This window comes from Oncorhynchus mykiss, chromosome 20 (genome assembly GCF_057628025.1).
Source record: "Oncorhynchus mykiss isolate SJ-2025 chromosome 20, ASM5762802v1, whole genome shotgun sequence".
NCBI classification, from domain to species: domain Eukaryota; kingdom Metazoa; phylum Chordata; class Actinopteri; order Salmoniformes; family Salmonidae; genus Oncorhynchus; species Oncorhynchus mykiss.
Window position 1 is genome coordinate 16,166,476 of NC_143041.1, and position 21,868 is coordinate 16,188,343.

Here is a 21,868-nt window from a genome sequence, read left to right on the forward strand (position 1 = left end):
CCCTTCATCAACACTGATTGAAGTGGATTTAACAAGTGGCATCATTAAGGGATCATAGCTTTCACCTGGTCAGTTTGTCATGGAAAGATCACGTGTTCCTAATGTTTTGTGCACTCGGTGTAAGGGACGTTATTGTTACTCAGAAATTATTTTATGTGGAATTTATTACCACTGTGCAGCACCTTTCAACACACACACACAGCTCAATTAGAGAGAGCGGGAGAGAGGTAGTTTCATGTTGACAGTTGAGTATTTATTATAAGCAGACAGACAAACCGACACCCCTCTTGCTGTTACACTACATTTTGGCACAGTGAAATAGTGTGACCAGGAACAATTTTACCGCGGGGTGCACATAGCATCACTACATCGCCTCTAACAGGCCTGCTATATGAACCACCTCTGTATTTAACACTGTACACTATACACAATTATTCTTAGAGAGTGTGTGTGGATGTGTGTGTGTGCGCCTGTGTGTGTACATAAAGTAGTGCACTATATAGGGAAGGGTGCGATTCCCTCCACTAGCTACTGTTGACAATTTACAAAACAGAACATAAAAAGGAAATATCAGTAGAAAAGCAGCAGGAACTAAAAGTCGTTTTGGCTGAGAGAAATGGCTTCTGGGAGTATGGGGGGTACTATGGGAACGAAAGTCGCGCCCGCACACACACACACACACACACACACACACACACACACACACACACACACACACACACACACACACACACACACACACACACACACACACACACACACACACACACACACACACACACACACACACACACACACGGAGTGTGAGAGTGAGGTAGTCTGTACTACATTGAGGACTACTCATCTCTGATTGGGTGAAAGTAGTTGACATGAACCAGTGGGACGCTGACGCATAAGCAAATGAAACAAACTGTACAAACAAAACAATATTAACCAATCCAATACATCGCCAGTCAAGAAAAGAAACAATACAATACATATCCAGCCAAGAAATAAACACACCGAGAAAATATATATAATCAGGGTCAGCCGGTGCGTTTCTTTCACATTGGAGTTTGCAATTTTGGGACTATTCTATTGGTTCCTTTGTACCAGACAAACCAAATAAAGCACAACACAGGTATTTTACGAATGTATTTGACAGATGTACTTGACCCAAGGTATAGTTTTTCTCACTACAGTGGACAGTAATAATAATAGTAACCAGTAGCACCGGTCCATGCTTCAGACTTCTCTACAGACACAACACTTTGTAACCAATCAACACAGGCTTTGTACAACACACCTAAACCGTAGAGTTCTCAAGTCTGTATCTCTGCACAGAAAGAGAAGCCTTTAAAGTCCTCCTGGTTGATCTGCCTGATAACAGCCTCGTCTGTGGGAGTTAACACTGGGTCTTCTCTGGTGAAGTCCTGGTCAAAGTTATTCACGTCACGCCTCGTCTTCTACAGAGGCAGAAGAGAGAGAGAGAGAGAGCAGGAGAGAGAGAGAGAGAGAGAGCAGGAGAGAGAGAGAGAGAGCAGGAGAGAGAGAGAGAGCAGGAGAGAGAGCAGGAGAGAGAGAGAGAGAGAGAGAGAGAGCAGGAGAGAGAGAGAGAGAGCAGGAGAGAGAGAGCAGGAGAGAGAGAGAGAGCAGGAGAGAGAGAGCAGGAGAGAGAGAGAGAGAGAGAGCAGGAGAGAGAGAGAGAGAGAGAGCAGGAGAGAGAGAGAGCAGGAGAGAGAGAGAGAGCAGGAGAGAGAGCAGGAGAGAGAGAGAGCAGGAGAGAGAGAGAGAGAGAGCAGGAGAGAGAGAGCAGGAGAGAGAGAGAGAGAGAGAGCGCAGGAGAGAGAGAGAGAGAGAGAGCAGGAGAGAGAGAGAGCAGGAGAGAGAGAGAGAGCAGGAGAGAGAGAGAGAGAGAGAGCAGGAGAGAGAGAGCAGGAGAGAGAGAGAGAGAGAGAGAGCAGGAGAGAGAGAGAGAGAGAGAGCAGGAGAGAGAGAGAGCAGGAGAGAGAGAGAGAGCAGGAGAGAGAGCAGGAGAGAGAGAGAGAGAGAGAGCAGGAGAGAGAGAGAGAGCAGGAGAGAGAGAGAGAGAGAGAGAGAGAGAGAGAGAGAGAGAGAGAGAGAGAGAGAGAGAGAGAGAGAGAGAGAGAGAGAGCGAGCAGGACAGAGAGAGAGAGAGAGCAGGAGAGAGAGAGCAGGAGAGAGAGAGAAAGAGCAGGAGAGAGAGAGAAAGAGCAGGAGAGAGAGAGCGAGAGCAGGAGAGAGAGAGAGAGAGCAGGAGAGAGAGAGAGAGAGCAGGAGAGAGAGAGAGAGCAGGAGAGAGAGAGAGAGAGAGAGCAGGAGAGAGAGAGAGAGAGAGCAGGAGAGAGAGAGAGAGAGAGAGAGAGAGAGAGAGAGAGAGAGAGAGAGCAGGAGAGAGAGAGAGAGAGAGAGAGAGAGAGAGAGACAGAGAGAGAGAGAGAGAGAGAGAGAGAGAGAAGGCAGAGTCAACCAGGAGACACGTGTTTGTGTGTGTGCAGGTGCGTGTGCTTGTGACTTACAATGCGTGGTTTGAAGGGGGGTTTGAGTCGTCTCTGCTCCAGCAGGGTCCAATCGATGTCTTTGAAGAATGAGTGTTTCTTAATGGCCTCGTCACAGCCCTGAGACAACACACACCCTAACCTCTGGGCTGGAGCCTTTGTCATAAACTACACACACGCATACACGCACACGCGTGCGCACGCACGCACACACACACACACACACACACACAGTAAGGGAGAGATCAGTACAGACACAAAGATGTTAGAGAAAGACAGAAAGAGCGAGAAAGAGAGAAATAGAGAAAAACAGAAAGGGAGATATCCGTTCACACAGATGTAAGAGGGATGGATGGAGGGATGAGATAGACAAAGGTGTATAATGATGGAGGGATGGTACGTACAGCTCTGAGGATGGATACAGCCTCCTTGCTGAGCCAGACAGGGTAGAGGACATCGTCATGGAGGATAGACTCAAACAGATCGTCTTCGTTGTCTGCTTCAAACGGAGGCTGGCCAGCCAACATCTCATACATTAACACTCCCAGAGCCCACCAGTCCACTGATGGACCGTACTCCAACTCCTGCAGGATCTACACACACACACACACACACACACACACACACACACACACACACACACACACACACACACACACACACACACACACACATACACACACACACACACACACACACACACACACACACACAATCATCGTTCGCTTTAACATCTGAGGCTTTAAAAACACCCTAGGGGGCAGAAATGTGTGTAACACTGGCTCAGCTCACCTCAGGGGCTATGTAGTCAGGCGTGCCACAGAATGTGGTGGTGGTGACTCCATTGATGATGCCCTCCTTACACATGCCAAAGTCTGCCAGCTTACAGTGTCCCTCTGCATCCAACAATATGTTATCTAACTTCAGATCCCTGAGAGAGGGAGAGAGAGAGGACATGGTTGCCACCAACAACCAAAAAACATAACACTGGTACAACAACAGCAGTTGCCACGATATAATTCTCATGTTGTGTCGGCACGTGTGGGCTGTGGTTCAAGGTCAGGGGTTAAAGGTTGGACGTTACCTGTAAATGACCCCGTTGCGGTGCAGGAACATGAGTGCAGAGGTAACTTCAGCGGCATAGAAGCGCGAGCGAGCCTCGTCAAACTTCCTGGAGCGTTGGATCTGAAACATCAGGTCACCTCCGTTCACGTACTCCATCACGAAGAACAGACGGTCCTGGAGAAGCAGGGAGAGGGTTGGGATGTGAGTGTATATGTGTGTGTGTGTAGTGTGTACCCGGGTCTGGAAGCAGCAGTAGAGCTGGCAGAGGTAGGGGTGTGTGTGTGTGAAGTGTGTACCCGGGTTTGAAAGCAGCAGTAGAGCTGGCAGAGGTAGGGGTGTGTGTAGTGTGTACCCGGGTTTGAAAGCAGCAGTAGAGCTGGCAGAGGTAGGGGTGTGTGTGGTGTGTACCCGGGTCTGGAAGCTACAGTAGAGCTGGCAGAGGAAGGGGTGTGTGTGTAGTGTGTACCCGGGTCTGGAAGCAGCAGTAGAGCTGGCAGTGGTAGGGGTGTGTGTACTGTGTATAGTGTGTACCCGGGTCTGGAAGCAGCAGTAGAGCTGGCAGAGGTAGGGGTGTGTGTAGTGTGTACCCGGGTCTGGAAGCAACAGTAGAGCTGGCAGAGGTAGGGGTGTGTGCGTGCCAGGGCCAGGATTCGCTTCTCTGTCAGGGTGCAGTCCACATCGTCATCCTGCTGGATCACATCCTTCTTCAACACCTTCACTGCAAACACCTCCTCACTGCCTTTCAGCTCTGCTAACATCACCTGCAGAGGGAGTGGGGGGGGGGGGGGGGGCGAGAGGGAGGGGGGCGAGAGAGAAAAAGAGAGAGACTTTACACTTCCTCACAGCCCTTAAACACCAGCTCCCTCCCCATGTCCATTCTCCGTCCCTTCCTCCTCTTTCCCTCCTCCTAGGGCTGTTACGGTGGCCAGTTGAGTCATGGGAACTAGGGTTCTCCAAAACTGCACTCTGATGCCGCTGATGGTCATTAGTAGCCTACCTGACCTCGCTAACGGCCAGACGCTAATGGCCTGGTACTCAGCGCTCTATTGTCCCTCTAATCACACTGACATCAATGCAAATACAATCAAAAATCACATCAAACACTTCATCAGAGTTTGAGCAAAATCGGATCACCTGTTGAGCAGCGAGAGCCAGCTCCTCATAGCTGGTTGATGGAATTCAATTATCGTTCCTATAAGCACATGTTGTGCAATATTTCTATAGGCTATGCTATGTAATTGTGTGACAAAACAGAGTTTTGATGGCCTCCACTAAAAAAAGAGGAGGATCCCATCAGCTTTCTATAAGCTAGGCCTACTATATTCATTTGTCAACTGTCCTAATATTAAGCACGTGGCTTTGCTTTACAACAGAGTAGCCTACCTTGACGGCATGAAAATGGGATGTGGGAAAAGCTATTCAAGTGCATACGGATGACATGCATTTTTGTCCATCAGTAAATTGGCATTGTGTTGTGTGACAAAACTGCACATGTTAGACTGGCCTTTTATTGTCCCCAGCACGAGGTGCACCTGTGTAATGATCCTGCTGTTTAATCAGCTTCTTGATATGCCACACCTGTCAGGTGGATGTATTATCTTGGCAAAGGAGAAAATCTCACTAACAGGGATGTAAACAAATTTGTGCACACAATTGGAGAGAAATACACTTTTTGTGCACATGAAACACTGCTGGGATCTTTTATTTCAGCTCATGAAACATGGGACCGACACTTTACATGTTGCGTTTACATTTTAGTTCAGTATAATTTCACACATGTATTATTTAGTATATGTAAAGACAAGATTGAATTGAGAATAGTGGGTGAGAATAATATTTTCACATGTGAATGACGCCCAGCGTGTGCAGCCTTAAGGCCAGAAACAGCACGACCCATAGGCCTATATGTTTTGATAAGGTTTGTATCACAACTCAAGTGGTCACATAACTCCCAAGTGTAACCTAAAGGCCTAGGAACAGGGTTGGAGGGCCCACGCATAATAGAGAGACAGGTGATTGTATACAAATGTAAGAAAGGTTTAAAATGATTATGTTTCAGTCAAACATTATATCTGTTTGGGCTTCTTGCGGTCAATTTGCAGTCTACAAATTATTTGTAATTACAGTACCAGTCAAAAGTTTGGACACACCTACTCATTCAAGTGTTTTTCCTCATTTTGACTATTTTCTACATTGTAGAATAGTAGTGAAGACATCAAAACTATGAAATAACACATATGGAATCATGTAGCAACCAAAAAAGCATTGGGGCAACCTTTCATGTGACTTTTTTCAAATCATCATTAGAGTAGCATCATGCAGCCTTAGAATGTGTTAGAAATCAAAACATATAGCCCAACGTTTGTATCACAAGTAAAGTTGCATAAATAACTCTAAATGAAGCATTTAGGAGGACCTGTTTCTTTGTTAACCGCTCAACACAGAATAGCTGCATGTGCGCACTACCTGAGAAAAATATAATTTCTATTTTATTCAGCTATGTTCTTCTAACTATAAAATCATATAAAATAATAATGCCACGGGAATTATAAGCTAATATTGTCTGCTAAATCAACTAGTGGAGCCCGTAGCCATATGGCATAGCCAGATCAGGGCCAAACATAAGAACGACTCAGAATACGCTATTTTGTTCATCTGAAATAGGCTACATTTCCTTCACATCATGTTTTCTTTAGACCTGCCTAAAGTAAATGACGGATTTATTGCGATGGTGTAGGATCGGGATGGGCAACTCCGGTCCTCTGAGGCCTGATTTGGTGTCACACCTTCTGCCCCGGACCCAGCTAACACACCTGACTCCAATAATCGCCTAATTATGATCTTCAGATTAGAACGCAATTAGTTTAACCGGCGGTGTCCGCTAGGGATGGGGGAAAAGTGGAGCTGCCCATCTCTGGTGTAGGCTGTATTAAATGGATTTATTACGTTGTTTTTAAAATGTTATGTAGATGTTCAAAAGGTCTGCATCAGTGGCTCGTAGGTTTAAATGTGTTTACGTTAATTTAACGGTCAATTAACCGTGTGACCGGCAGTTATTTACATGACAGTTACCGGCTGACAAAATGTCACGACCGCCACAGACCTACGCTCCTCCCTCGCCCTCCTTCTCACCTTCCCGAAGCTTCCTTTCCCCAGGACCTTAATGAAACTGAAGTCTTTGAGCGTCCTCTTCACTGCTCCGTTCTCCCGCGAGGTAGAGGAGGCGTAGGAGGAGGTGGAGGAGGAGGGAGAGCCTTGCATCTCTAGCGACGTCCCCTGTTGTAGCCGCTCCAACTCGGACAGCTCTGCACACACACACACACACACACACACACACACACACACACACACACACACACACATAAAGGAAGTCAGACAACTCTGTGTCTTCGAGTATGTTTGTGACCAATGTAGTGTGTGTGTGAGTGTGTGTGTGTTTGTGTATTACCTTGCTGTGAGGGGGAGGTGAGGGGAAGCTCGTCTGAGAGTTCTGAAGGTGACTGGGAGTCTAACCCTGGGGGTAACTAGAGAGAGAGAGGGGAAAGAGACGGTTATCGTCAACATTGTCATCATTGCCATCGTCAGTGTGTGTGTATACCTTTTTCCTGCGCTGTGCGGTGGTGGAGATCTTGTCAGGGGTGACTCCCATTTCAGCCAGGACTTTGGCGATGCCTTTGGCATCCACCCCGCAGTTGGGAGCTACGTTGGCCTCACACCTCTTGTGGACATTCATCTTACACACTACACACACACACACACACACACACACACACACACACACACACACACACACACACACACACACACACACACACACACACACACACACACACACACACACGTCATAGTTAGGAGCTACATTAGACTTACACCGTCTGTTGACAATGAACACCCACCTTGCATACTACCACACACACCCGCACACGCACACGCACACACACTCACACTCACACAGGTGCCATACCCTTGCATTGCAGACCCTGCCTCATTAGTCCCCATAGTAAAGATCCACAGTGGTCACAGAAGGTAGGGGCCTTGTAGTTGTGGTTGCTGAACTTATGAGGCATGTTGACACTAAACCTCTGGGCACCAACCTGGAGAGAGGGAGGAGTGAAGGAGGGAGAAAGGGAAGGAGGGTGGGAGAGTTAGAGAGAGTTTAGAGCTGTGATAGGAATCTACTCCTAGTATATAGGAGCATCTCTCTGTTATGCCCAGCGCACAGAGGAATTTAGGCCTATAGTTTATAATTGACAGAAGTTTGTGTTTCCAAACCAAATTACATCATGGTGGCCATAACTCTATGGTGGCCATGTTGACCATGAACAGTCCACAATACCTCCTCCGGTGTATCCTCCTGCTTCTTCATCCCGGCACACTTGGTGATGATGTGCTCATGACAGCGCTTGTGGACCACACACGTGCACACTGCAACAAACACACAATTACACACTTCCACAATTGCACACTTTTAAGTGGACACTGAACAACACACAATATGAATACAGCAGAAAGACAACTCAATCATGTCTCGATTCATTCTAGAATGCTCAGGTATCAATAGAACCAGCATAATAATTCAAGAACCCACACAGAAAGACAGACACAGACGACTTGTACTCACCCTGGCATTGGTAACCCTGCTTTCCCAGTACTCCCCTATCAAATCAAAGAGAGAAGGTGAGAAAGAGAGAAAGTCAGCATTTTGTAGAGAAAACAGGGATATTGGCGGCAGGTAGCATAGCGGTTAAGAGCATTGGGCCAGAAACCGAAAGGCAGCTGGTTTGAATTCCTGAGCCAACTAGGTGAAAAATCTGCCGATGTGCCCTTTAGCAAGTCACTTAACCCTAATTGCTCCTGAAAGTAGCTCTGGATAAGAGTGTCTACTAAGTGACTAAAATGTAAATACACTACACCCCCAAAAGTATATGGACACGCTTTCAAATTAGTGCTACATAATACAATGACATTCTAGACGATTCTGTGCTTCAAACTTTGTGGCAGTGGTTTAGGGAAGGCCCTTTCCTGTTTCAGCATGACAATACCCCCGTGCACAAAGCGAGCTTCATACAGGAATGGTTTGTAGAGATCAGTGTGGAAGAACTTGACTGGCATGCACAGAGCCCTGACCTCAACCCCATCAAACTTCTTTGGGATGAATTGGAACGCCGACTGTGAGCCAGGCCTAATTGCCCAAAATCAGTGCCCGACCTCACTAATGCTCTTGTGGCTGAATGGAAGCAAGTCCCCGCAGCAATGTTCCAACATCTAGTGGAAAGCCTTCCTAGAAGAGTAGAGGCTGTTATAGCATGTCCCCATACTTATGGTCATGTAGTGTATTCTATGATAATTACTGGGGCTGATTTCTGAGCTGCTTAATCTGGGTCTCACCAGCAGAGGAAGCTCTAGGATGGAACACAGGGCTGATGCTGTGTGTGTATGTGTTTCTCACCAGATGAAGTCTCGGCAGTGTGAGCAGTAGGTCGGTTGCCGTAGATACGTAGCCATGAACTTGTGTCCGTTAACCTGGTGAACACGCCTCCGGACGGCCCCCTGCCGCCGCCGAGGACCAATCCGCTCTCGGAACACACGCTCCTCATTCTCATTGGCTGCCGAGGCTAACGAACAGACAGGCAGCATTAAAGAAGGGTCCAATTTGCAAATCCCAAATCACTCCATGCACCATATTACTTATCCTGTAAGATCTCCACCAGTGCCTAAGGGAGGTCAGGGGTAGGGGTAGAGGCTCGGGTCCGATTGTGGATTGGGCACACGAGATCGTTCCTAAAAGTACAGTATCTTTCTCCCTCGCTTTCCCCGTCCTCCTCTACCTCTCTTTATGTCTTTATGTGTGGGCACTACAACAAAGGACAGAATATGAAGAAATGTACATTTTCTTCTCTTCCAGTCCCATCGTTTTACCTCCATCCATCTCTCCCTCTCTCTGTGTCCCTAGGACCGAATTAGCCTTATGAGACAAGAGAACCACCTCCACTCCTCCTACTCTCTCTGTCTGTCGCTCTCTTGCTCTCTCTAGGTTGTCTTGCAGAGGTGGTTACTGTGTGTGTGTACAGTATGTATGTGTGTATGTGTGTGTGTGTGTGTGTGTGTGTGTGTGTGTGTGTGTGTGTGTGTGTGTGTGTGTGTGTGCGCATACGTGCGTGCATTTGTGCGTGCATTGTTGCGTGTGTGTGTGCGTTTGCGTGTTTGAGAGAGAAAACAAGAAAGTGGAGCAGCTAAACAGGCCATTACTGAGATCAGTGTGTTTTACATAATACATCATCCATCTGTTCACACACACCACACAGAGGGGCGGGGTTAGGCAGGTGTGAGTGATTGCCGTGGAGACGGGTGTACTATGAACTCACAGAACACTTACTGACCAATCACAGCACACACACACAAGCACACGCAATCACAGAGGATCTCAAATAAGGAAAAGTGAGAGAGGAGTGATGGGGGGGGGGAATGTATAGAAGAGCTCAACAACCAGGGTAAAGGGAGCGAAGAAGAGTGGATGGTGAAGTAGAGGTAGAAGAATTATAGGAGGATACGCAGCAGAAGAAAGAGAGATGATGGAGGGGGGGAAGGGAGGGGACGAGAGAAGGCCCCTGAGCAGCACAGAACAGATTGCAGAGAAAATAACTCCTAAAAATACCTCCTCTTTCTCTCCTCACTCACTCACCCTTCTCTCTCTCTCACTCACCCTTCTCTCTCTCTCTCTCTCTCATTCTTTTTGACTCTCCAGTTCTTGCCCATCCTTATATTCAAATATATTACAAATGAATAATACGCATATATTAGCATAAATTAGCTAGCTGAACTGGGAGGAAGTTCAGGTGTGAGGGGGGGTCAGGGAAGCAGCTGCACAAATTAACCAATGATTAAACGCCACAACATCTACATTGTCAGGCATCAGACTGCAATATCATATTGATCTAGTCACTGACATGTTGAGGGGGATCGAGAGAGAGAGAGAGAGAGAGAGAGAGAGAGAGAGAGAGTCAGAGCTTGTGTGAGACGGGGTGTAGGACAAAGGGGTGAGAATCGATTGAGAGTCACACACACACACACACACACACGCACACACAGAGCTCTGCTGACTGGCCTTCCAACAATAGCCCTAGGGCTGGTGTCTGACCTCGCTCTCTATGGGTAGAACAGTAGGTTGTGGGGGGAGCAGAGGATGGTGGGTAGAACAGGAGGCTGTGGGTGAAGCAGAGGGTTGTGGGTAGAGTAGTTTTACCTTCAGTAGAAGATCCTGACAGATCGATAATCACATAGACCTTCCCCTCTGGTTCTAAATCAACCTGGAGAGAGAAAGACAGTCTGTTTTGATGTACAACACACTGTATGCACACACACCCACACACACACACATACCAATGACATCATAGAATAGTAGCATAGTCCAACCGTTATGACGGAAATGTATCTCCAACATCCAGACATTCAAACACATATTATTGAGAGGAGCACCTATAGCTCCTGGAGAAAGGTAAGTGTTGTCAGTTAATTCTCACATGTTTTATTACCCACACCAGGATTTGAACCTGCTTCTGTAACCTAGGCTACCTGCCACCCTTCATAGCGTCAATGGCAGCTGGCCTCACAAGTATTTTACATTTTCCAAGGGGGGGAGGCGAGAGAGAGAGAGTGATAGAGAGAGAGAGACTGATAGAGTGATAGAGAGAGAGAGAGAGAGAGAGTGATAGAGAGTGATAGTGTGATAGAGTGTGATAGTGATAGAGAGGGATGGAGTGATAGTGTGATAGAGAGTGATAGAGAGAGAGTGATAGAGTGTGATAAAGTCATAGTGATAGAGAGTGATAGAGAGAGAGTGATAGAGTGATAGAGAGGGATGGAGTGATAGAGTGTGATAGAGTGATAGTGATAGAGAGTGATAGAGTGTGATAGAGTGATAGTGATAGAGAGGGATAGAGATTTAGAGAGGGATGGAGTGATAGAGTGTGATAGAGAGTGATAGAGAGGGATGGAGTGAGAGTGTAATATAGTGATAGAGAGTGATAGAGAGTGATAGAGAGTGATAGAGAGGGATGGAGTGATAGAGTGTGATAGAGTGATAGTGTGATAGTGATAGAGAGTGATAGTGATAGAGAGTGATAGAGAGGTATGGAGTGATAGAGTGCGATATAGTGATAGAGAGTGATCGAGAGAGAGTGATAGAGAGTGATAGAGAGGGATGGAGTGATAGAGTGTGATATAGTGATAGAGAGTGATAGTGATAGAGAGGGATGGAGTGATAGAGTGTGATAGAGTGATAGTGATAGAGAGTGATAGAGAGGGATGGAGTGAGAGTGTGATATAGAGAGAGTGATCGAGAGAGAGAGAGTGATAGAGAGTGATAGAGAGGGATGGAGTGATAGTGATAGAGGGTGATAGAGTGTGATAGAGTGATAGTGATAGAGTGTGATAGAGATAGAGTGTGATAGTGATAGAGAGGGATGGAGTGATAGAGTGTGATAGAGTGATAGTGATAGAGAGTGATAGAGAGGGATAGAGATTTAGAGAGGGATGGAGTGATAGAGAGTGATAGAGAGTGATAGTGATAGAGTGTGATAGAGAGGGATGGAGTGATAGAGTGTGATAGAGATAGAGAGGGATGGAGTGATAGTGTGATAGAGAGTGATAGAGAGAGAGTGATAGAGTGTGATAAAGTCATAGTGATAGAGAGTGATAGAGAGTGATAGTGATAGAGAGTGATAGAGAGGTATGGAGTGATAGAGTGCGATATATTGATAGAGAGTGATCGAGAGAGAGTGATAGAGAGTGATAGAGAGGGATGGAGTGATAGAGTGTGATATAGTGATAGAGAGTGATAGTGATAGAGAGGGATGGAGTGATAGAGTGTGATAGAGTGATAGTGATAGAGAGTGATAGAGAGGGATGGAGTGAGAGTGTGATATAGAGAGAGTGATCGAGAGAGAGAGAGTGATAGAGAGTGATAGAGAGGGATGGAGTGATAGTGATAGAGGGTGATAGAGTGTGATAGAGTGATAGTGATAGAGTGTGATAGAGATAGAGTGTGATAGTGATAGAGAGGGATGGAGTGATAGAGTGTGATAGAGTGATAGTGATAGAGAGTGATAGAGAGGGATAGAGATTTAGAGAGGGATGGAGTGATAGAGAGTGATAGAGAGTGATAGTGATAGAGAGTGATAGAGAGGTATGGAGTGATAGAGTGCGATATAGTGATAGAGAGTGATCGAGAGAGAGTGATAGAGAGTGATAGAGAGGGATGGAGTGATAGAGTGTGATATAGTGATAGAGAGTGATAGTGATAGAGAGGGATGGAGTGATAGAGTGTGATAGAGTGATAGAGAGTGATAGAGAGTGATAGAGAGGGATGGAGTGATAGAGTGTGATAGAGTGATAGTGTGATAGTGATAGAGTGTGATAGTGATAGAGAGTGATAGAGAGGTATGGAGTGATAGAGTGCGATATAGTGATAGAGAGTGATCGAGAGAGAGTGATAGAGAGTGATAGAGAGGGATGGAGTGATAGAGTGTGATATAGTGATAGAGAGTGATAGTGATAGAGAGGGATGGAGTGATAGAGTGTGATAGAGTGATAGTGATAGAGAGTGATAGAGAGGGATGGAGTGAGAGTGTGATATAGAGAGAGTGATCGAGAGAGAGAGAGTGATAGAGAGTGATAGAGAGGGATGGAGTGATAGTGATAGAGGGTGATAGAGTGTGATAGAGTGATAGTGATAGAGTGTGATAGAGATAGAGTGTGATAGTGATAGAGAGGGATGGAGTGATAGAGTGTGATAGAGTGATAGTGATAGAGAGTGATAGAGAGGGATAGAGATTTAGAGAGGGATGGAGTGATAGAGAGTGATAGAGAGTGATAGTGATAGAGTGTGATAGAGAGGGATGGAGTGATAGAGTGTGATAGAGATAGAGAGGGATGGAGTGATAGTGTGATAGAGAGTGATAGAGAGAGAGTGATAGAGTGTGATAAAGTCATAGTGATAGAGAGTGATAGAGAGAGAGTGATAGAGTGATAGAGAGGGATGGAGTGATAGAGTGTGATAGAGTGATAGTGATAGAGAGTGATAGAGTGTGATATAGTGATAGAGAGGGATAGAGATTTAGAGAGGGATGGAGTGATAGAGTGTGATAGAGAGTGATAGAGAGGGATGGAGTGAGAGTGTGATATAGTGATAGAGAGTGATAGAGAGTGATAGAGAGGGATGGAGTGATAGAGTGTGATAGAGTGATAGTGTGATAGTGATAGAGTGTGATAGTGATAGAGAGTGATAGAGAGGTATGGAGTGATAGAGTGCGATATAGTGATAGAGAGTGATCGAGAGAGAGTGATAGAGAGTGATAGAGAGGGATGGAGTGATAGAGTGTGATATAGTGATAGAGAGTGATAGTAATAGAGAGGGATGGAGTGATAGAGTGTGATAGAGTGATAGTGATAGAGAGTGATAGAGAGGGATGGAGTGAGAGTGTGATATAGAGAGAGTGATCGAGAGAGAGAGAGTGATAGAGAGTGATAGAGAGGGATGGAGTGATAGTGATAGAGGGTGATAGAGTGTGATAGAGTGATAGTGATAGAGTGTGATAGAGATAGAGTGTGATAGTGATAGAGAGGGATGGAGTGATAGAGTGTGATAGAGTGATAGTGATAGAGAGTGATAGAGAGGGATAGAGATTTAGAGAGGGATGGAGTGATAGAGAGTGATAGAGAGTGATAGTGATAGAGTGTGATAGAGAGGGATGGAGTGATAGAGTGTGATAGAGATAGAGAGGGATGGAGTGATAGTGTGATAGAGAGTGATAGTGATAGAAAGTGATAGAGAGAGAGTGATAGAGTGATATAGAGGGATGGAGTGATAGTGTGATAGAGTGATAGTGATAGAGAGTGATAATGTGACAGAGTGATAGTGATAGAGAGGGATAGAGATTTAGAGAGGGATGGCGTGATAGAGTGTGATAGAGTGATAGAGAGAGAGTGATAGAGAGGGATGGAGTGATAGAGTGTGATATAGTGATAGAGAGTGATCGAGAGAGAGAGTGATAGAGAGTGATAGAGAGGGATGGAGTGATAGAGTGTGATATAGTGATAGAGAGTGATAGAGAGGGATGGAGTGAGAGTGTGATATAGTGATAGAGAGTGATCGAGAGAGAGAGTGATAGAGAGTGATAGAGGGGGATGGAGTGATAGAGTGTGATAGAGATAGAGAGGGATGGAGTGATAGTGTGATAGAGAGTGATAGAGAGAGAGTGATAGAGTGTGATAAAGTCATAGTGATAGAGAGTGATAGAGAGAGAGTGATAGAGTGATAGAGAGGGATGGAGTGATAGAGTGTGATAGAGTGATAGTGATAGAGAGTGATAGAGTGTGATATAGTGATAGAGAGGGATAGAGATTTAGAGAGGGATGGAGTGATAGAGTGTGATAGAGAGTGATAGAGAGGGATGGAGTGAGAGTGTGATATAGTGATAGAGAGTGATAGAGAGTGATAGAGAGGGATGGAGTGATAGAGTGTGATAGAGTGATAGTGTGATAGTGATAGAGTGTGATAGTGATAGAGAGTGATAGAGAGGTATGGAGTGATAGAGTGCGATATAGTGATAGAGAGTGATCGAGAGAGAGTGATAGAGAGTGATAGAGAGGGATGGAGTGATAGAGTGTGATATAGTGATAGAGAGTGATAGTAATAGAGAGGGATGGAGTGATAGAGTGTGATAGAGTGATAGTGATAGAGAGTGATAGAGAGGGATGGAGTGAGAGTGTGATATAGAGAGAGTGATCGAGAGAGAGAGAGTGATAGAGAGTGATAGAGAGGGATGGAGTGATAGTGATAGAGGGTGATAGAGTGTGATAGAGTGATAGTGATAGAGTGTGATAGAGATAGAGTGTGATAGTGATAGAGAGGGATGGAGTGATAGAGTGTGATAGAGTGATAGTGATAGAGAGTGATAGAGAGGGATAGAGATTTAGAGAGGGATGGAGTGATAGAGAGTGATAGAGAGTGATAGTGATAGAGTGTGATAGAGAGGGATGGAGTGATAGAGTGTGATAGAGATAGAGAGGGATGGAGTGATAGTGTGATAGAGAGTGATAGTGATAGAAAGTGATAGAGAGAGAGTGATAGAGTGATATAGAGGGATGGAGTGATAGTGTGATAGAGTGATAGTGATAGAGAGTGATAATGTGACAGAGTGATAGTGATAGAGAGGGATAGAGATTTAGAGAGGGATGGCGTGATAGAGTGTGATAGAGTGATAGAGAGAGAGTGATAGAGAGGGATGGAGTGATAGAGTGTGATATAGTGATAGAGAGTGATCGAGAGAGAGAGTGATAGAGAGTGATAGAGAGGGCTGGAGTGATAGAGTGTGATATAGTGATAGAGAGTGATAGAGAGGGATGGAGTGAGAGTGTGATATAGTGATAGAGAGTGATCGAGAGAGAGAGTGATAGAGAGTGATAGAGGGGGATGGAGTGATAGAGTATGATAGAGTGATAGTGATAGAGAGTGATAGAGTGTGATATAGTGATAGAGTGTGATAGTGATAGAGAGTGATAGAGAGGGATGGAGTGATAGTGTGATATAGTGATAGAGAGTGATCGAGAGAGAGAGAGTGATAGAGAGTGATAGAGAGGGATGGAGTGATAGAGTGTGATAGTGATAGAGAGTGATAGAATGTGATAGTGATAGAGAGGGATGGAGTGATAGAGTGTGATAGAGTGATAGTGATAGAGAGTGATAGTGATAGAGAGGGATGGAGTGAGAGTGTGATATAGTGATAGAGAGTGATCGAGAGAGAGAGTGATAGAGAGGGATGGAGTGATAGAGTGTGATAGAGTGATAGTGATAGAGGGTGATAGAGTGTGATAGTGATAGAGAGGGATGGAGTGATAGAGTGTGATAGAGTGATAGTGATAGAGAGGGATGGATTGATAGAGAGTGATAGAGAGTGATAGAGAGAGAGAGTGATAGAGTGATAGAGAGGGATGGAGTGATAGAGTGTGATAGAGTGATAGTGATAGAGAGTGATAGTGTGATAGAGTAATAGTGATAGAGGGATGGAGTGATAGAGTGTGATAGAGTGATAGTGATAGAGAGTGATAGAGAGAGAGTGATAGAGAGGGATGGAGTGATAGAGTGATAGTGATAGAGTGTGATAGAGTGATAGTGATAGAGAGGGATGGAGTGATAGTGTGTGATAGAGTGATAGTGATAGAGAGTGATAGAATGTGATAGAGTGATAGTGATAGAGAGTGATAGAGAGGGATGGAGTGTGATAGAGTGTGATAGTGATAGAGAGGGATGGAGTGATAGAATGTGATTGAGTTATAGTGATAGAGAGTGATAGAGAGTGATAGAGAGCGATATAGAGTATGATAGAGTGATAGTGATAGAGAGTGATAGAGAGTGATAGAGAGGGATAGAGATTTAGAGAGGGATGGGGGTTAAATCCTAGGTTAAGCTCTGGACAGCCGTAGATCCTCTTACGCAACGCTCTGCCTGTCATACAGCAGATCTGCCACCACACACAGACACACAGAACAATACATATGTAGACCTAATATAAACACACACACATACACACACACACACACACACATACAACAATATGGCTAAGTTAGAATCACACACTCAGAGACATTGCCTGGCTGAGACTTTAAGTACTTTACTGTCGCCATGGACATGGAAAAATTAGTTCACCTCATTAATCCGGTTAGCCAATTAGAATGCAGGGATACAGCCCTAGCCACACACACACACTGTATCATTGAGTGTGATCTGTAAGTGTCTGGTGTCTAGGGAACCTAAAGTAGGTTGGAGACTGAGGCCAGCATTAAATACACATCTGAGTTCTCACTACCTGACACACACACACACACACTGGCAGTTCACACACACACACGGGCAGTTCACACACACACACGGGCAGTTCACACACACACACACACACCTCACGTTACACTTCTACTGTGTCTGCACCCCTTCCTGTCATCATCTCTCTGTCCCTCTTCTTCTCCCTCCAGTTTCAAATGCTATTTATTAATAAAATCACTTTTTAAAAATCACAGTGAAATCCCAATAACATCATATTAAAATGACATGCATTGTTACTGATGACTAGTACATCTCGAGATATAATAGGGAAATTCATTAGTGGGTACATTTGTAATAATGGCAACAGAAATGTTGATACGTTGTTTAAATAGATCAATTAAAATGTCTGAATAAAGATCCATCCGTTCCCTCTCTCTGGAGAGTTTGGGTTCGATGACAGCCTCCAACATCAAAGACAAATTCTCAGAATTGAGATTTCAGCATTTTCAGCAAACACACACACTTATATACGCACACGTCAACTCACACGGAAAGAGAGTTCTCAAATTTCACCCTATTGCTTCCCTTTCACGAAGGCCATATATGACACACACTAGATACACACACACACACACACATTGTATTGTTGATCAGGTTTCCTTTTCCAGTGCGTTTGTGCTTGTGAATGCACTGGCCCATTTGTGTGTGTGTGTGTGTGTTTACAAGGGCATCTTAAGCCCAGTCTGCCCTACTTCTACAGAGGGTCACTGAGGGGCGTAGCCAGTGATGTCACTGCCCGGCAACCATCCAGTTATTACCCAGGAGGCCATAGTCAGTGATGTCACCACAGAGACAGGAGAGGAGGGGAGAGGGTAACTAGCTGTAGCAGTACAGAGAGAGAGAGTATTGACTTGGCTGGCTCTTCAATAAAAACTGATCGATCATCAGAGGGATCCATTGATCTGTACACTCTGACCTCATACTGGTTGACAGAGCAGGACAGGAAACCCTGGGAAGGGGGGGGGGGGGGGGGGGTGTTACAGCCTGAATTTAAAAAAGATTACATTTGGATTTTGTGTCACTGGCCTACACACAATACCCCATAATAGAATTATGTTTTTAGAAATGTATTCAAAATGAAAAGCTGAAATGTCTTGAGTCAATAAGTATTCAACCCCTTTGTTAAGGCAAGCCTAAATACGTTTTGGAGTAAAAATGTGCTTAACAAGTCACATAATAAGTTGCATGGACTCACTCTGTGTGCAATAATAATGTTTAACATGATTTTTGAATGACTACCTCGTCTCTGTACCCCCACGCATACAATTATCTGTAAGGTCCCTCAGTCGAGCAGCGAATTTCAAACAGAGATTCAACCACACAGACCAGGGAAGTTTTCCAATGAAGGGCATTCCTAACTCAGTTGCTGGAGAGGAAGGAAACCGCTCAGGGATTTCACCATGAGGCCAATTGTGACTTTTACAGAGTTTAATGGCTTTGATAGGAAAGAACTGAGGATGGATCAACAACATTGTAGTTAATCCACAATACTAACCTAAATGACAAAGTGAAAAGAAGGAAGCCGGTACGGAATAAAAATGACAAAGTGAAAAGAAGGAAGCCGGTACAGAATAAAAATGACAAAAAAAAATACCACTCTATATATTTTCAAGCATGGTGGTGCCTGCATCATGTTATGGGTATATGATTGTCATCGGCAAGGACTCAGAAGTTTTGGGGGTTATAAAGAAACGGAATAAAGCTAAGCACTGGCAAAATCCTAGAGGAAAACCTGGTTCAGTCTGCTTTCCACCAGACATTGGGAGATTAATTCACCTTTCAGCAGGAAAACAACCTAAAACACAAGGACAAATAGACACTGGAGTTGCTTACCAAGACGACATTGAATGTTCCTGAGTGGCCTAGTTACAGTTTTGATTTGAATCAGCTTGAAAATCTATGGCAAGACTTGAAAATTGCAAATATTGTACAATCCAGGTGTGCAAAGCTCTTAGAGACTTACCCAGAAAGACTCACAGCTGTAATCACAGCCAATGGTGATTCTAACAGGTATTGACTCTGGGGTGTGAATACTTATGTAATGAGATATTATATTTGTGTATTTCATTTTCATTTTCAATACATTTACAAACATTTCTAAAAAACAGGTTTTCACTTTGTCATTATGGGATTTTGTGTGCAGACAATATCAATCCATGTTGAAATCAGGCTGTAACGCATCAACATGTGTAATAAATCAAGCAGCATGAACACTTTCTGCAGGCACTGTACATACTCACCAGCCCAGCCCTCAGCAGGCCCCCTCAACCTCTACACGTCACACACAGGTACGGACAGACACAAATGTTACGAAATTAATTTAGCCTGTGTGCCACAAACTCTGTTAGCCTGCAGAGCTAAAGCATGTATTAATGTTTCAGGCAAGGATAGTCATGATTCTCTCTCTCTCTCTCACACACACACACACACACACACACACACACACACACACACACACACACACACACACACACACACACACACGTGTCTTCCTACCCAGGCCTGGTAGTGCGTGCTGCCGTTCTGCAGAATGTCCTCCAGCTGTATGGTGCAGTTAGCCACAAAGTCGTCATATCCAATTGGTGCATCATGGAACACTGACATCTCCAATTTCCGTCCGTCCGTCATCTGGGCTGTAAAGTCCTACAAAAAAAAATAGACTAGAATAATATATATTTTGTCCATTTATAAGTGTGCCACCAATGCTGCCCTGCCCTGGAGAAGTGGATCTGGTACAGTACCTGGTTCCATGCAGGTGAGTTGCTTCTGTTCTTGGTGCAGGTCTGTCCCAGGTGTGTCTGGTCCAGGTTGAGGGTGAGGTAGGGGTCCAGGAGGAATGAGGATGAGTTCTTCCCCCCTGCATGGCGGAGTGCCCAGGGGGTGGGCTTCAAATCCACCGCCTCACACACACGCACCTTCAACACCCCACTGAACACTGGCATGGTGGCGTGTATGTGTGTGCAGATGGTCCGTCTGTCTGTAAGTCTGTTCTTTCTAACTAGTCACCATATTAGATAGGTAATCCTACATCCCAGAATCTATTCAAACAGTCAGACATTTACAACACACTGTCACAGATACACACACTGCTTCACACACACGGCCATGTTAAAACGTAAACATGTGTAAAAACACCCCTCTTCGCTCTTAATATAGTCTATAGAACACACCCCACAGTCAGGTACCGAGCCTGCTTGCGCCAAACCAGGTCGGGCCAGACGACAGACGGTGCCCTCTGTTTGTTTACAGTCCGTCCCGTGCAGATGGCAGAGATAGAGAGAGGGTTGTCGTTAGCAGAAATAACGAATAACGACGCTATAGAATAGGTCTCGGTGGTGGGAGGAAAGGAGAGAAGCCCGATGATGAATCACAGAGAACGGCTCCGGTCCTGATCATCTGATCAGAGACTGTACCCGGTAGAGCAGCTGCTGTCCCGGGCTCAGGGCGGGGGAGGAGACCTAGACATCCGCGATCCCTCCACCGTGTCTCGTGCCGGCTGTAAGCAGCTCGACTCAGTAAACAGCTCCGACAGAATATGTCTTGAACAGCACTGGTTCTTTTCTTTCCCGGGATGTCTGTCTGCTTATCCGGTGGGTCCCACGGTTTAAAGTGCTAACCAGTGACAGGCTATCGGTCCCCCTCAATCTGTCTGTCGTTTTCCTCTCTCTCTCTTTCTCTCCCTCTATCTCTCCCTGTGCGCGTTCACCCGTTTCTCCAGCCAGCAGCGGTTTCCCAGTGTGAGCGCGAGCTTCAGGAAATGCGCAAAACGCGTCAGCCGCGCGGCTTGCCCTCTGCGCCGGATAAGGGATTGTGTGTGTGTGTTTGTGTGTGCAAGATACCACACCCAATATGGTCAATCAGACAGCCTCTCTGCCCAACTTAACGATACACACACACACAAACGCGTGTAGAAGAGATGGTTCGGTACACTGATGAATAGCCTAATGGTTTGGCTTTAGCTCAGCGGACTAACAGTCTTGTGGCGCACTGACTGCGCAGACAACCACGGTTCAAATCCAGTGGTTTACCTAAGGACACAAGAGTGTGTTGATGAAAGCTTGACTGTGTCCTTGCTATGATGTCATACATTATATCCATCTCCGTGTTGTCAGTGATGTCTACTGTCATGCGCGCGCACACATATATATATATACACACACACACAGGGAATCCGCAAAGGGCTTTTAGTTCATCCCATCGCTGTTGGATGAAAACCATGTTACTCAATTTTAGCCTATTTTCCCTTTTTTACATGCAGGGATAGGCTATTGAAAGCAGTTGGCTAACTCCGCTCAAATGTAGCCTACTCTGAACATTTCATGACTCTGGGACCAAGAAAATGTAGGCCTATTTGAAATAGCTTCTGAAGTTGTATAATTGTATATTCGTTCATGGAAAAATATGGCCGTTTTTTTGATTTCCTGAA

At 45.3% G+C, this 21,868-nt stretch overlaps 1 protein-coding gene across 1 annotated transcript; it reads right to left on the bottom strand.

Moving 5' to 3' along the window:
- Nucleotides 1–231: 231 nt before the first annotated feature.
- Nucleotides 232–21,570, bottom strand: LOC110498742 (protein kinase C epsilon type). Its single transcript, XM_036955766.2, has 16 exons — nucleotides 20,184–21,570; nucleotides 19,939–20,085; nucleotides 10,807–10,870; nucleotides 9,013–9,178; nucleotides 8,185–8,219; nucleotides 7,900–7,988; nucleotides 7,528–7,657; nucleotides 7,162–7,304; nucleotides 7,012–7,087; nucleotides 6,696–6,868; nucleotides 4,151–4,324; nucleotides 3,583–3,737; nucleotides 3,291–3,429; nucleotides 2,903–3,091; nucleotides 2,520–2,666; nucleotides 232–1,445 (listed from the first exon to the last, which is right to left on the bottom strand). Exons 1-16 carry the CDS (start codon nucleotides 20,382–20,384, stop codon nucleotides 1,302–1,304), a joined length of 2,172 nt encoding a protein of 723 aa, XP_036811661.1. The 5' UTR covers nucleotides 20,385–21,570; the 3' UTR covers nucleotides 232–1,301.
- Nucleotides 21,571–21,868: the final 298 nt, after the last annotated feature.

What these genes read in the sequence shown, in the direction of transcription:
- LOC110498742 (XM_036955766.2), bottom strand. Translation starts at nt 20,384, where the DNA reads ATGCCAGTGTTCAGTGGGGTGTTGAAGGTGCGTGTGTGTGAGGCGGTG. An exon ending in GCAGGGTTACCAATGCCAGG is followed by an intron (nt 7,989 to 8,184) that starts GTGAGTACAAGT and finishes TGTTTGTTGCAG; the next exon opens with TGTGCACGTGTGTGGTCCAC. An exon ending in GCAGGGTCTGCAATGCAAGG is followed by an intron (nt 7,305 to 7,527) that starts GTATGGCACCTG and finishes GTGTGTGTGTAG; the next exon opens with TGTGTAAGATGAATGTCCAC.